The sequence below is a fragment of the Eurypyga helias genome, unplaced genomic scaffold (assembly GCF_000690775.1).
Source record: "Eurypyga helias isolate BGI_N326 unplaced genomic scaffold, ASM69077v1 scaffold18838, whole genome shotgun sequence".
NCBI classification, from domain to species: Eukaryota; Metazoa; Chordata; class Aves; order Eurypygiformes; family Eurypygidae; genus Eurypyga; species Eurypyga helias.
The window spans coordinates 233-16438 of NW_010266522.1; the positions used below are offsets into that span (position 1 = coordinate 233).

Sequence of the window (16206 nt, forward strand, 5' to 3'; positions counted from 1 at the left end):
CGAACCTCTTTATGTTCAGATAGCGTTAACCTTTGGTAGAAACTCATTTATTCTCACGAAAATAAAGCTTTCCGTAGGGCCAGACGCAGAGGCGTCCCCTGCCTCTGAACCGTACCCTAGGCCAGCGGCCGGGGTGTTGGCCTGAGCCTCCTGCGGCAGGGATTAGCCCCGTGCCACTACTCCTGCCGATGGAGCAGCCTCGTGTTCCCTCCGGATCCAGGTGGTGTGTGCACCTGGGCACTAGGAATCGCTCCTCGGGACTGCTACTGTGCAGCAAATAAATTGTAATGCCTTTTGAATCTAATACTGGTGGAACAATACTAAAAACCCCAACCAGGTAAGCCCACAGAAAACACTCTGAGATCCGTGCTGATGACTGCCTAGATCAATTTGGGAACTATTTTCCATGCAGTCAATCTGGTTTCCTCACAGAAAAGTTACTGTATGCTTTCGCCACCCGTTTCCTGCTCCTTTTTTCCAGTTTTAGAGCCAACTAAATCAAATGAACCAGGGATTCTGTGATGATGTGCATCATTAACAGGATTGTTTATTAAATTCATCAGTAGCATCTGCTTGGTAACACGTTCATTGAAGACAAAGAGTACTTCCCTTGCTGGGAACGTTTATAGCTGCTTGAGATAGGCAGGAATGAAGAACTATCTGACTTTTCAGTCTGAATTTACAGTAAACAACATGCCACAATGCACTGTAAAATATAACAATGAAAAGGTTGGTACGGCACCCTCTTGTGCTCTAAGACAGAAAGCAAAGCAATTCCGTGATACAATTTTGAACTTAACATTTTCTGGCCACAAAGAACGTAACTCTTCTCTTTTTATGTGTGTACTGTTACAGGGCAGAAGCCACAGAATGGAAGCAACAGTATTCTGAACAAAAAATTTGCTATTTCTCTTACGTTTTGAAAGAGGAAAAAAAGATAAAGAGACCTAACAAAAAGCTCAAGCACACTGCTCTGTCCCTCTGCACTTTTTCTAATGGCAGTCAACAAAAATCAATCTCAAGAAAAGCATTTCATTTGCAAACAAGCATTCACAGCCAGCCACCAAACTGCAGTTTGTTTGGTAAATAGACTCTGGAAAGGTAATCTGATGAAAGAGAAGTTAAAACTTGAATTTCAGCCTTCAGCTTCGATGCTGCCATAATTTCCAACTAAAAAAGAAAAAAAGAAGAAATTAATGTGTGATGCTATAACAGTCTGATCCAGGAAAGAATTACACTTGTTGTTTAAGTAAGAATTACACTTGTTGGGTGTCCACGTAGAGCTGTAAAGTTAGTTTTACCAGACATGGTGCTCCAAAATCCCTGTCACTGAGCTGATTCATTTTATTGTATATTCATGTGTTCTCTAGCATGTCCCTCACAGTAACACAAACAATTTATGAGTATAAGCGGGGAGGAGAAGGTACACAATACCTTTTCTTCCTTTCTAACCATTTCACACAATATAGGTTGGAATTGAGATATTTGCTTTAAAAGCCACAGGCAGGGTTAGAGGTCTAGTACGGCGTAAGTAACACCTCTAAGCATTCCCCTACTTGTGAAGATGTAATATATTCTGTAATGCTTAGGACAGCAGTAAAATCCTGTGTATGATCATCAGATGACTAATGGCAGGAAGGGTTAAAATGCTGCCGGTTCTGGCCTGTGCGCCGTTGAGGCCCACTGATTCAGAGACAGTGGGCATGGGCTCTCTCAATCTTGCTGCCTCTTAGGGTGGCAAAACCTTGCTGGATCTGCTGTACTAAGAGTTTGCCGTCATCAAGAGGTACACGATTGCAGACCATACGATCTGGGGAGTTACAAGTAGGAAACAATAGGTTTATACAGACCTCTCTTTTCCACATTGGCTGGCAAGCAATGTAAGGTCTCTTTTGTATACTTGCCAACTTATTTTGATCTTGCTTTGTAAATGGAATCAGAACATCTTTGTGTATATTTAATCTGAAAAGAAAATAACGTTGTTAAATTTTCTCATACACTTAAAAATAGTTATTCCAACTTACTTCTTTATATTAAGCCAAAATAATATGTTAAAAGAATAACGGATTTAAACTTCAGTTGTCTTTTTGTGCATTAAGTCAGGCTGCATTTCCTGTCTATGAAACAGAAGAATGCTTCTGTTTCTTTTGGGGCAGTAACTAACCTCTCAAGATCAGATGGAAGGAGACCAAGCCACTTTATAGATGGAACGGTGAGATGATGGGCTTCAAAAGACATTGACTAAAACAAGAAAGGTCAACTATAACATTCAGTGACTTTTAGTTTACATTATTTGAGATACATGTCTTCTAAGGTCATGGTCAGGTTTTGTTACAAAGACAACTAGGTGTTTTCACTATCAGAATGGTATAGGAGAAAATAATGCAGCTGAAGCTTACTATATCCCCTTGCTGGAGACTCTTTCTTCGCTAAGACTTGTGCCCTTTGGCCTGTGACGGATGCTAGACTAGTCCAGTTTACGCTGGTCTATAGCCTGAATTGTTTTGTTTTGCTTTTACAGTCAAGATGAGTCTCATTGCCCCGTCCCCCCACACCCCCAAAATTATGCCAGGAGGAGCAATGACAATAAAATCTGGAAATTAATGATATTTCCTGCTGGGAAGTACCACATCATATAAAAATGGCCCAAACAAAGCTTCATCTGGTTCAGTGTCATGGCTACCATAAACATCTCAGGAAAAAGTGTGGGAAAAAAACCTCAATATTAATGATACTTCTCAGAATACTCCCCCTGCTCCCAAGGGTTTGTGACTCCAGCTTTCTGAGCCAGAAGTGGTGGTGGTACAATGCTTGATTTTGTTGGGTTGCTTTTAGAATCCCGGAAAACTTATGTCATCTACAGTACCCTACAGCAAAGTATCACAGTTACATCACACACTGTATAAAGAAATACTTCCATTGTTTGTAGTCAACTCGACATATTCTAGTTTCTTTCGATACACCTGTTGCTCTGTAATTGAACAAAATACACTTTCAGAGGGACCTGACAGCTTAATCCTGGAGGATGGTGTTTTGTCAGCTTACACACCTTTGTAGGAGAGCTGAAAGCATGACAGCTCACATGAAAACCTGGAAGATCCATTTCCATGGATGTCCTTGAGGCGTATGTTATGACATATATTTGAATTCTGACATCATCGATGTCTGACAGTTTTCTGATGTTCTTTTCATTTGTTTTTACTTTGGATGTTCTTTCTCCATTGCTCTACTGAAGGATTCACCCCTCTGCTCCTGCCCTCCCTTCACCTCACGCTGCCTGCCTGCCATACTGTCTTCCTGTACATCATCTTTTAGCAGTGTAAAATGATAATGCCTTCTTGTTCTCATTGCCTCTTCCATAATGTTCCACACTAACATGTTAATAAGCAACTTCTCACCCCAAACCAAAATCTTTACAAACATAACATGATTTTGTGGAGAATCACCCATCTCAAAGTTACGTTCTCCTCCTCCCAAGGTCCCTCCAGCCTTCATTTCTCTTCTAAGGCAGAAACAAAGCAAAATGGAGAACACCTTCCTATTTGGACTTCCTGAAAACTGCCTGTGCAGCAGAGGAAAACTGAAATATAGTTAAGTTAAACATGTGTCATTGTTATCCAGTTTCTTTATGTTGCAGGAACAAGCTGTTTCTGCAGACACACAATGCCTAAAAACTGTGTGTTCAAACAGAAGGATAAAAGGCAGAAATCATTCTAACAAAGGCTATAACATTTCATGCATTCCAGCTTCAAGGCTGGGCTACAAAACAATGTATTTCAAGCGGAAAAATTAGACTCACCACAGATCCATATTTGTAGATGCACATTATTTCTACACCTAGGTGGCAGAATACCAAATGTCACGTGTCTGTTTATCTGCACACTGAGCATGTTTAAGAAAACTGCATTATGAATTCAGTTTTATGGTATAACAGTTATGGCTTTATGGCTAGTGATGTTCTTTATGGCTTACAATTATTTTTAGAGTATGTCAGTAATAATCAGAATAGGAGCATAATATGTCACCTTATATAGTAAAATGTTTCACGCTCTCTGTGCATAGTCATTTCAAACCTAAGGATAATCAGCTCTTTTATGCATTGTCCAACATCTGTCACCAAAAGTGGCTTTCTTTAAGCTGTGTAATTCGTATGTCTTAATACCATTGCTTTGAGCAGCTACTTCTCATTTGGCACTTATCTCCCTAATTTCAGGTGGTGTCAGTCTAGATACGTAAGAGGGTTTCTACATTTTCTGTATGTGAATTCAGATTCATGCAATCAGAGGCATACGCACTCACATACACAGAATCCCTCATGAAATGAGGGAAATTTCAGACGTGCTGCTGCTGTAATAGAATGTGATGGACTTGTTTTAGGATTAATTTATTCCTTCTGGGATCAGAGTTGCAGTTTCTAGCTTTCACTACTATAAGCTATTGACAGGAGTGCTGAGTTATTAATATAAATGAATGTGAACTTACTTTAAAACCAATAAAAGACCCACTTTGCTCAAACATTATTTAATTCATGTCTGACTGGCCTAAGGATGATAATGTCGTTTAAAATGTTGCTTTATACCAAACTGAACATTTAGAAAAGTTCCTGTTACTTCCTTCTATTTTAGAAAAGGAATAGGATAGCCAACAGCTGGAATTCTTGACAGAGCAACATGTGCAATGGTATTTAACTCTGTAAAGATATAGCTAGGACCTCCTGAGACTTTTAGATGCAGTCAAGTGCCTAACTCCCATTAAAATGAGTGGAATTATGCAAAGGATCATAAAATTCCTTATCCTCATCTTTAGGCCCACAGGTACTTTCAGAATCTAGCTCTATTCTGAGCTATGAATTCTATCCTTCTGGGGTTTTTTTTTTGGTACAAGGTAAGATTCTTATTAATATCTCAAAGCACAGCAAATCATCACAGATGGTAAGGAAATATTCAGTGGGGATATAAAGCCAGTACTGACATTTCAGTTAAATTCCTTCTGTATTCCTAGCTATAGTCTGCATAAATCAGGAACCCTGTGATTGTGTTGGATCTCTGTGCCCCGAGTGCCTTCCCATAAAAATAAGAAAACACATTCTAAATAAAGTTTGCTTTCCTTCTATGTCATTGAACCTCTACAGATTTACCATGTGGATCTGCATCCATAAGGGTGAAAATAGGAATTTGAAAAGAATCCCACAGCTTTCTGACCAACAGTCGTGTATTGAGATCTGGTACGCCTCTTCCCTAAGGAAATAAAATAAAAGCAGACAGTTTTAAATTAATGAAAACCACATCTGGCTACATACATGTTTACATTTGTAATTTAAAAGCAAGCAAACAAACAAAATGCTGGCAGAAATACTTCTCCAGCAGCTATTTGGAAGGGAAAGTTCTATGCTCCTATTCTGGCTCTGTGAGGAGGGAAGGAGGGACAGGCTGGGGAGCAGCACGGCAGACGTCCGGGGTTACAGGCACTGTAGACATATCACACATTCCTCTGTTTAAGGAGTTGATTTGTAAGGTCTGGGAGCTGATGTATAGCTGTACCCTGGTTTTGTATAAGCTGGTGTAAAATGGGCACTTTTTTCTTCTGAAAAATATTTATGGCACTAGTGAAACAATGGAAAACAAGTTCTTGCTCTGACTGACTAAAACTGGACATCATGTAGTATAAATGCTTATCACTCTCAGATATGAGGATATGTTTTTTCCTCATTGTGGGCCAAATTTGTCCCAGAACAAATAGGTATGGCCTATTCCGTTTACTGTTAATTCTCCAGGCTCCATATTTCTTTCAGTACAACCCAAAACCAACCAATTCTGTTTCATTTGTATTTGCTAAACCTGAGTTCCTGGAGGACAAGAAGTTACTCAACAGTTAAGCCTTTCTGAGACAGTGGGGCAGCTACTCTGCAGCAGCACATGAAGTCGAAAAGATACCAAGAGATGTTTGGAGGAAATAAGGCTTTAGAATGTATATTTTGTATTTCTACCAGGATAATAAAATTAAAAAACCTATCATTAGATATGTTTCATACCGATTTGATTATGCTCTTTTGATCAAGTTTGAGCACCACTACAATGCTAAAGTATAATTTAAATTCTTATGATCGATGAAGTGTAAGATGCATACCGTAATCATTATACATGGGGACACTTTATTGCAGAAGTCATCATCCAGGAGTCTCTGAAAAGTTGCATCTTTTTCTACAATCAACATAAATCTGGCATGTGAGATTAAATCTTTTCTGTTAAGGTTAGCTGTGTGTAAAATGATCCATCACACCAATCAATTAAAACTAAATGCTCTAAAATACGCGTTCTGGAGCCAAAAGCAGTGTTCATGACTCAATTTCAGAGCCAACAAGCAAAGGAAAAATTACCAGAACATTGTTTAACTTGGAAGATTCTTTGGTTTTACTTTATTTTTTCAGTCTACAATGAGAACTCTTACTCAAAGGATACTTTTAATTCCTTGAACATTAGATGGCACAGTGACTGCCTAAAACAACAAAAACGAGGTTAATCATTTTAAATAGAGAAAATGATATATTTTAAAATAACAACATTAGGTAATGAAGGACACAATTACATCCTGAAACAACCATTCATCTTTTGTATACAAGATCAATCCTGACATTTTCACCTCTTCATAAGCGTATTCAACCATTCATATCCTGGGCTATTGTATGCTTGTGTAGAAGTCCTCCTGTTATAACAAGAGTCTTTTCAAAAGCGTTTGTGCTACTGTCACAGAAGATTGTTCATCATAGGAGCATTACAGAGATAACAATGTCCTAATTAATTTGTCATCTGTTTTAACCAGAAAAAAGCAGTTAAGCTTGGTGTGAAGATTGTAGATTTAATACAGGCTTAAAACATTTTAAGTATTCTTTAAATCCTTTCTTTTATTAACCTATAAACTGATTTTATATCTATTTTGGAGCAACAATTTTAAGACATAGTTATGTTTACTTTATATCTCATATTAGGATTGGCTCAATGTGGCAAGCACATGGATGAGAAAACAGGAACTGGAGGCAGAATTTGGCAAAAGAGTATGTATATATTGAAGTGTGTGGTCTGTTTTTACTTCTGACTGCTAAATCACCTCCAGTGCTGGGAGAACAACTCAACAAATAAAAATATGAAGATCTGTAGATGAGTATTAATAACATCAGTTGTTATGCTCTGCTTTAAGTATAGTATAAAAGTATAAAGTATAGTAGGCAGTTAAGGTTATCTTTCCATTTTGAAATTACCAATTTAGGCTTACAATGATCATATTTTTGAGAAAATCATGACAAGAGTCAGCAAGTCTGAGTTCTGTTTCTGCATTCATATACTACACAGCTATAGGAAATCTTCTAGGACTAGATCAGTTGAGTCTCATCCCCTCAAATAATTTTTGACTCCTGACTCTTATGAAACCATGCTTATAAACTTCTCTTTAGCTCTCTGCCACCTGTGCTAAAATTAGTTGACAATACAAGCCCTTCTAATGTCTGTTAGTCCTATATAAGTGATAATCCTGAGACGAAACAGCCTGATATTATATACTGTTGGTTGTGCAGTGCTGGGCACATGAAGACAATATCAGCTCTTATGGAGCACCATCATTAAAATTCTGTAAATGAGACCATAATTTGGGTCCAGAAAGAGATTTCTAATTATAGAGTTCAGTCTATCATCTGTGCTGTTGAAATCTGCCCAGAGAATTCTGCCCAGTGTGGTAGAAGCTCATTGAGGACTCTATGAGTATGCTAACTCATGCTTTAAGATTTGTTTTCTTACTCTGCCAGCAATCAATAGATTGTGACAGAAATGAAGTATGTTCAGAGTGCTCAGGATTCTTTGATTCAGAGCACTTATTTGACAGAACACTGTAATATAAAGCCCAAGATACACAACATATATGCCTTCCTCCACGAGACTCCCGTAGTAGAACGCAGCGCTAAAAACCCATATCCAAAGGATATATTGCTGGTGAGCTGAGCTTCACATTTGCAATACAGCTGACCAATATTTCTGCCTCTTTTATTTCACCCAGATTGTAATGTCTCAATTTGCCACAAGCACAGGTGTATAATAAATATATAAGTAACCTGAGTTACAAGAAGTGCACAGGTAGATGCTATGAATGAGTGCCACTGTTTTATAATACATACTGTTGCACTGTAGGTACAATTCACTTTTGTACCATCTTCCTCAGTGTAACTTAAATTACCAGCAACAAAACCTTTAGTTGTAGACAGCTGAAAAAAATGGTAAGTTATATACAGTGAATTGAAAGTTACACGCTGTTAGGCTACTATATTGCACAAGCAAAACAAGGAAGTTCTGAAAAGAATTCTGACTGGTAGTAAGCAGATATTGACTGCCATCACCTTTTAAACACTAAGCAGTGGTGTTGTCATCATGGATATAAAGGCATATTCACAATAAATTGTGTTAACTGCATTTATAGATAGAAAGGAATTCTTGTAAGACATGAGATAGAAGTAAATTTGAAAGGTTGTTACATCTCTGACTTACTTTAAATTTTCATTTAACTGACAAGTTAGCAAACCATTTGAGGACAAATTGCTAAACAGATGTCCTGCACTCTGAAGGAGTGCAGGTAATAGTAAAAGGCTCAGTGACTTTAGCTGGCAGTCTGTCCCAAATTCATTGGACCAAGCAAACTCTATGAACTTTCTCTGAAGAAAGAAAACTTTCAAGGGGCTATGATAAAGCATAATTAGTTTTCATTTGCACAAATGTCACGTTTTATTTTAACTATGTATTTCCTACTAACTTTTATTTGCATTTCAGCTTTCAGTTCAATCTATATGATTTGGAAATAACTATAAAAACATTTATAATAAGCCACTTACTATATGTAGACTTCTGCGAGGTATCTTAAGCATGCAAGAAATGTCATTGATTATACTGTCCACAACACTTTGGCTGCCAAACAGTAGTGTATCTGAATAATATATATCTCTATCAAGACAAAATGTTGTATTTGTAATTATAATACTGAAACAGCTGTAGGCTCTTGAGAATTTTATAGAGGGCATGGACAATCAGATCAAAGGTGCTTATATTCATGGTTTACTGGTGGTATTAGCAGTGTTAGGTTAACGGTTGAACTTGATATTAAAGGTCTTTTCCAACTTAAAAGATTCTCAGATTTTACCTATGGCAATCCATTATCCTACAGGTTTGGATCCTACATGCTGATTTTCACAATAACATTCTTGAAAAAACAACTTGATTTTCAATTACAGAAATGTAATATGTTACCTTTTAGTTGCGTAAGTATTGCTCTGCACCATCTTATAGATCACAGATAATACTTTGAGCGTCAGAGCTGAAAAGATACATTTTTAAAAATATTTTATCTGTTTTCAGAAATGAATATAAAATAGTTTGGTTTTATATTGACCCATACTTGGGTCTCACAAAATAAAACTTTGAAACCTACATCTTAATGTGCTGTGAAAATACAGAGAGACTGTACTGATCAACAGACTCAAGAATTTCTAACATAATCAGAAAAAATACGATGGGGTTAAGTGAAGGAAAGTATGCCCTGCTGTCCAGGCCAAGAAATTAAACAACTGAATTAGAAAAAGAAGTTAGCATATTGTCCATATTCCAAGATTCCTTTATCAGATAGCTTTTGGAGGAAGGGTGATGTTTTTACATTAAGCCCTTTTGAATATGCCTTCAGCTGATATTCATTCAGGGAGGGTAGAAACTGTAAGAACACTGTATTCATTTCACTCTCACGCACTATAATTTAATAGAGAAGAGAAGAGCCGAAGGGCTGGTCATAGTATCAGGTTATATCGGCCGTACACTTCTAAATCACAGTGCAAAACATCTTTTTATGGTTTAGGTTTTTTCAATTCTTTTGTTGTGTGGGGTGGGTTTTTTTGGTTGGTTGTTTTTTAAGAAAGTTTTGAACTGAAGTACAAGAAAAAAAATACTAATTCTGCTTTTGAACTGTTTTAACTTACCAAATTTTAGTGCTGATCTAGGGCAGTCACTTCTTATTTGTTTTGTAGTACAGTGAGGTATCATCTGTAGTCCTACGGAATCTTTAAATCTGATGCATTGCAAACAAATACAATAAACAGTAAACTTACTGAGTGTATGTAAATTGTTCTCTGCCAGGCAATTCAGCCTCAGACCCCTTTCCTATAATCAAATATGCTAGCGCTATTTTCAGACTCAGTACAGAAACCATCAGCTTGGGTGGAGTTGGAGTGGCTGAAGGAAAAAGGCAGGCAGTGCTCATCATCTGCCAAAATGATCCATTCAAAACATTGCTGAACTGCCCCCCATCTCATCATTGGCTTCAAAACACAACAGTTTCTGAAGAAGATACTTCAAGACTGAATGAAAGCCTAAAATACGTGTTTCCAGACGAAAGTGTGGGCAAGAAAAATATTTTATGAGTTTATAACTGTTAATATACAAGCATCAATTATTATTTAGCATGAACACAAAGGAATAATTGACACAGGAAAAAAGTATCATTATTGGAATACAAATCAAGTCTGACACAGTGTCTTTCTGACACAGAATGTACAAAAAAGTGTTATTATTTCATATTACAATAATATTACCTGGTTTATTCCCTTAAGTTACATGAGAATAAGTCAATTATATTCCATTATTAACGTTTGGAACCAAAAATGTGGTCCATGCTATTCTCTAAGCAGCTCTTTAATCTTTAATCATATGTCACCCTTTCATGTCTGAAGGTGCACACTTCACCTTCAGTTATTTCCTTAATGACGCTCCATTATTTTACTTTAAATTATTGTAGTGCCTTATGATACGACAGTCCTGCCTTCAAAGCTTTCTTGTTCATTTCAGAGTTTTGTATCTCCTTTTAAAAAGTATTGGTGCTAAAATAGCCGTAACTTTAAACCCACATAATGTTTCTAATTGTCTCTCTGTCAAAGGTTTTGCTCCACGCATCCTTTGGGTGGCAGAACACACCGCCGTGCACACATGGAACGGGACGACACTAACACGACTTTAGGCCTGGCACTCTCACTGCTTGACATCGTTCTCAGGCAAATACCTCTCTGAGCATCTACAAATGTTTGCAAGTAACATTTCAAACAAGAAATCATTCCCTATTTCTACCAGTTGCTGCCCAGCAGATTGCAGCTGTGTATATTAGGTATAAAAAGCCTGCCTAAAAAAAGGAAAAAAAAGCCCCACTGACTATATTTTCTTCCATTCTTATTGTATTTTGCCATTCTGCTTTTATTTTTTGTCTATTTATTTTTATTTTACTCTTCTTAAATTGTTGTATTAAAGTGGGCTATAGGGCATTATTCAATGGAAATGCATATCTGCGATTACATTTCTCCACCATAAATAGTGGTTCAGCTTTTCTTGATGTGATTGATGAGTCTTATTTTTAACATACTGTGATCTTAACTTGTTCTAATTTGAACGTTTTTCCCCCTATGTGTTCTGATGGCAAACAACACCTCACAGTTGTTTTTGTAGCCTGGAATCTCATTTCCCCCAAGATTGCCAAAAATTGCAAATGTTACAGTATTTTAATCTTACAGACATCTGAGTAGACCATTTTTGTCAAACTATCGAGACACAAGCCATTAAATTCCCTGGAACATACAAGCCTTCCAGTTAACTGATTACCTTCAGGGCCCTCAGGTTTTTTGATTGACAGAAATTTATTGTTCTCATTAAATGAGTATGCCAAAGTGTTACATGTGGAAGGTTTCCTATGCCTTCACAACCACAAATGTTTGTAACATGTCCACTTACAATCACCTCTGCAATCTTATTGAATATCCTTTAACCCACTGACATCCAAAGCTATTACAGGGCAAGAAATAGATTTGTGTCTTCCTTTATCCTTTTGGGTCTGTATTATCGAAAGCAATTAATCTCTCAGTTTCAGGTATTTTCAGTTTAAATGAGCTCCTTGGAAAAATACTGTTGCACAAGCAACTTCTACAAATCACAAAGTGTGTTATAAAGGAGGACAGGCTTCTTTTTCTCTGATCCTGTCTAGATAAGATGGCATAAGATCTGAAATTCAGATAACATATTAGAAACCTGGTTTGCTTTATTTGGCCATTAATGAACTTAGAACACAACACGGAGGCAAGAAATACAACAGTAAGAGGTGAGATGCATCTTCTCTGAAGAACAAAAGGAGAAGTTTATCACTAGCATTTTAAGAATAAGGTACCAGGAGGAAAAGCAAAGAAAAATTGAAGAGGAAGCACAGAAAAGTCATTGGAGGATGAAATTGCTAGCAATTGTTTCCAGCCTGAAACAGATTTTTTCACCCTAACACGATTTACCATTTTTTGGTTTCTACTACTTCCAGAAAACGATTGTTTATAGGACCTCCCTCTCCTTTCTAACCCCTATTACAGTAGTTTTACATTCTTTATTATCCTATGATCTGCTGTTACTGAACACATGATGCTGGTTACTGCAGCGTGGTTGCTAAGTGTTACTTTTTCTTTGTCCAATACTTTTTAAGAAGTCAAATTATTTATTGAGTCTGATACTTAGAGAATTATGTAACATTAACTTTTCTGGCAGTTACATAATCATATTTCTATTAATGGCATTTATGTTAGTATAACACAGGACTTAAAAATGTATAATACTTACTCTATATTCCTCCAATCTGATCTGTTAGCCAGTGTGAGAACAGGTGCTTTTTTTTGGGCCAAGCTTTTAAGTACATCTTGAAAAACATTTTCTATTGCTTCAAGAACTTCAGAACTGAAACACAGAAAATTAATGATACAGATCATATGATAAAATCTAGTTCTGCTTTGAGTTTTGATCATCCATCCCCACTCCTAAAAAAATTCATGTAATCCAAAACTGCTTCAAGGATATAATTGTTTCAAAAATATGGAGGAGCTCTTTTGCTTTTTAAATTTTGTTTTGCTCACTTTCCCTAAAATCTTTGACTTCCCATTCCAGATGCATGACTGAGGACACAAAAGTACATTTCTATTCAATCCTGAAACCATCAAATTTTTCACCAGCTGAACTTTTAAACCAACTGGATGGTTCGTGACTAATGATTAATGTTTTACTCTAAATGATGTAATATTGGCTTTGGCTATGATTTGGGCCAAGTTGTTTTTAAAGGCTGTAAATTTTTAAAATGTTCAAGAGTACAAATACTTCCTGTTGTACCATTGCACATTAACCTTTTGATCTGCTGCCCTGAACAAACTGTTAAGGCTTTTAATTATATGAAGGCTAAGTGTCAATAGATGCACGGTGAAAAGAATAAAATCCGTATCTTTCACCTAAAAAGACAAAGTAACCTTGCAGCAGATCCCTTACAGCAAAGCTGTAGGCTGCTTTGAATGTTATGACAGATGCTTTTTATTTTCATAAGCAATCTGACTCCAAGATTTCAGCTGTCCTTAAAATTACAAGTGTACTATATACCATCATAAGTTTAGGTAGGAGTAAAAAGAATAGACAAAACTTATTTTAGCTCAAAGTTTATCAGTAAAGTCCAATTTTGTCATTAATATACTAAGAAAAAATGAGTCACCACACAAAATGAATTATCCTGCTGTTACAGAATCAGCTCTCTTCTATCAGCTGAATATGTTTCTTCCATTTTGTAGCTCAGCTTCCACTTACTCCTCATTGTGCTGAAACTAGATTATTATTTTTGAAAGCAATTTCTGGAAAGCATTAACATTTATTCTAAAATGTTATTGGTAATAGCATCTACTAGTACTACTAAGATTTTTGTCCAGTAATATTGAAGCATTCAACAAACACAATGCAAGATTTTTTTGTTTTGTTTTGTTTTGTGGTTTTCAGATGAATAAACTTGGACACAGGGAGTCTAATGGCTTTCCAGAGGTGAAACGTTGAAGCATATGCAGTGCTTATAATATGAGGCCTGGTCATGCAGTAAATTCATTTTCTGCTGTACAATAGTTTCATAATCAAGTCCAAGACTCCCTAACTTTCAGACTCATAGTCTCTTCCTCCCAATTAAAATCCTACATCTCACTGCCATATCTAAAATAGAAATTCTATTAAGCACGCTGGAGATGGTTGGCTGGTGAGCTACATGTATGATGCAGCAAATGGTAAAACTGGTAACCAAAGTTGACTGGTACATACTTCCAACATAACAAAACTCAGAGTGTTGAAGACAATAAAAATATATAAGGTTGGGTGGATGAAAGAACACATAGGTAGATAGGAAACCATGTCTTTGCTTTGATATTCCTAAGTATTTTAATTTTACTTATTAATTTGATTCTGTCCACTGTAACTGTCTTAATATTCCAGATGTACTTCAAAGTTTGCTGCAGAATTTAAAAGTCAGGGTTTCTGTTTCAATCCCAATTTCCCGATTTATGGGCCAACAGAAAATGTAAATGTGGCAAAACAGGAGGAAGAGGACAGCAATTCCCCGTGTAACCCCTGCTGATATTCTATCTCCTTTTGCAGAAATAAACTGAATTTTAATAAGCGAACATACAATACTGGCCAAGTATTCCTACTTAAAATTCACTCTGCTTTAGTTAACAGTGAAATCTATGAAGAGAAGGGGTTGGCACTGAATATCTCACAGGGTTTGCCTGGTCATTTCTAACAGGTTGCAGCATGAGCAGATACTTGTTTCTGTATAGCACAAGAAATGATCTTCCGCATTAATAGTATGAAAGATGAGTATTATAGCACCAATAGAAACACACAAGAGAAACAGCTGCAAATAAAAATCTGCAGTGTTAATAAAACAACACACTCCAAAACCCAGGACTATACATCGCTAAAGACAGATGTTCTCTTGCCCTGCCACAAAGACTAAGAACTCTCCAAGTCATCATTATTATTATTATCATCCTTTTCCTTTTAAAATACTTCTAAGATGCCATCTGGCCTCTGAGGCTGATATACTGTGTTTGGAAAGTCTTTAAAAAAAGCGACGAGAGCTGTTTGTTAGTGAAATTCAGTATGTTTGTTTTGTCAGGGTTTTCTGTATTTCTGCCTGTACCTACAGGCTTTTTGGAGAGGTCTGAGGGAACAGAGATGCTGTTTGCAGCATGAGAGCTCCTTCTCCCCTGTGTTTTTGCAGGGGAGTATGTTTTTCACTTTTGCACAAGCCTGTCAGGTGCAATGGTGCTCTACCTACTTAAGTACTACCACAGAAAGGGAGTATGGGGGCTATTTTTCACATTTTTTACCTGGGGACATGGCTCTCGTGACCAGACAGACTCGTTTCCCTGTTCCCAGCAGGAACTTCAGTGGAACACACACTGTGGTCCTCCACAAAGGTTGGTGCAGAGCAATCCAAATTCTCTGGGAGGGGTGACGCCATGTTAAAAAGAGGTTACCAAAGAAATTAGGAAAGGCTATTCTGCATCTTGGACTTAAAACTTATGAACTGAGGTCAAACCATAGGGCCAGAGAGAAAAAGCAGAACATTTCTATAGAAAACAAAGTCAAAATTTTCCTGCCCTGACTGAAGGCTTTTCCCGCCCTGACTGACTGAGAGCTTTTCCCGCCCTTTCTGAGGAGCAGGCCCTCCCCTGACTGACTGCCTGAGGGCTTCACCCACTCTCCCTGACTGACTGGCCAATGGCTTTTCCCGCTAACTCTTCCTTACAATGGCTTTTCCTGCTCTTCCTAACAGACAGGAAAAGGCCCCGCCCACCGTAGCTGACCGGGATCTTCCCCTGCCCTCCCTGCCAGAACACATCCTGCGCTGGGAGCTGTATCTCAAACTGTCTCTGGAGCTGCTGTCTGTATTTAAGCACAAAGAAATGCTGATGAATAATTTCCTCATCCTTTCCACATGACCAGCAGTTTTTTTTCTTCTCTTAGTGTGAAATGTCTTTTCCTGACTGTTCTAAGTGGCTGGAAGAAAGCTGAAAAAGCTGAAAGCTCCAGGGCAACTCCAGGTGTTGAAAAATCAGCTTCTGGAACAGAATTCAACTTCTACTGAGATAAATTAACACTGGTTTTATCATTTGCCTTCAACACTCTGAAGTTTTAGAACAGACTTGGTCTGGAGCCCCTTTGCCATGGGGACAGGCTGAGAGAATTGGGGGTGTTCAGCCCAGAGAAGGGAAGGCTCTGAGGAGACTTTAAAGAACCTTCCAGTACCTGAAGGGCCTACCAGGAAGTGGGGGGGACTTTTTATAAGGGTCTGTAGTGACAGGGA

At 37.5% G+C, this 16206-nt stretch overlaps 1 protein-coding gene across 1 annotated transcript; it reads right to left on the minus strand.

The window, feature by feature from the left end:
• Positions 1–1050: 1050 nt before the first annotated feature.
• SPO11 (SPO11 meiotic protein covalently bound to DSB) lies at positions 1051–15360 on the minus strand. Its single transcript, XM_010157137.1, has 13 exons — positions 15227–15360; positions 12660–12773; positions 10001–10089; positions 9282–9348; positions 8870–8978; positions 8162–8248; positions 6459–6495; positions 6127–6236; positions 5138–5237; positions 3800–3837; positions 2165–2241; positions 1851–1962; positions 1051–1170 (listed from the first exon to the last, which is right to left on the minus strand). The coding sequence occupies exons 1-13, from the start codon at positions 15358–15360 to the stop codon at positions 1051–1053; spliced, it is 1194 nt and encodes a 397-aa protein (XP_010155439.1).
• Between the last annotated feature and the right edge of the window lie 846 nt (positions 15361–16206).

Coding starts and splice junctions, on each gene's coding strand:
- SPO11 (XM_010157137.1), bottom strand. CDS start 15,360: ATGGCGTCACCCCTCCCAGAGAATTTGGATTGCTCTGCACCAACCTTT. Junction 9,349..10,000: donor TAGATCAGCACTAAAATTTG/GTAAGTTAAAAC, acceptor GTATCTTTTCAG/CTCTGACGCTCAAAGTATTA. Junction 6,237..6,458: donor TAATGTTCAAGGAATTAAAA/GTATCCTTTGAG, acceptor TTAACAGAAAAG/ATTTAATCTCACATGCCAGA.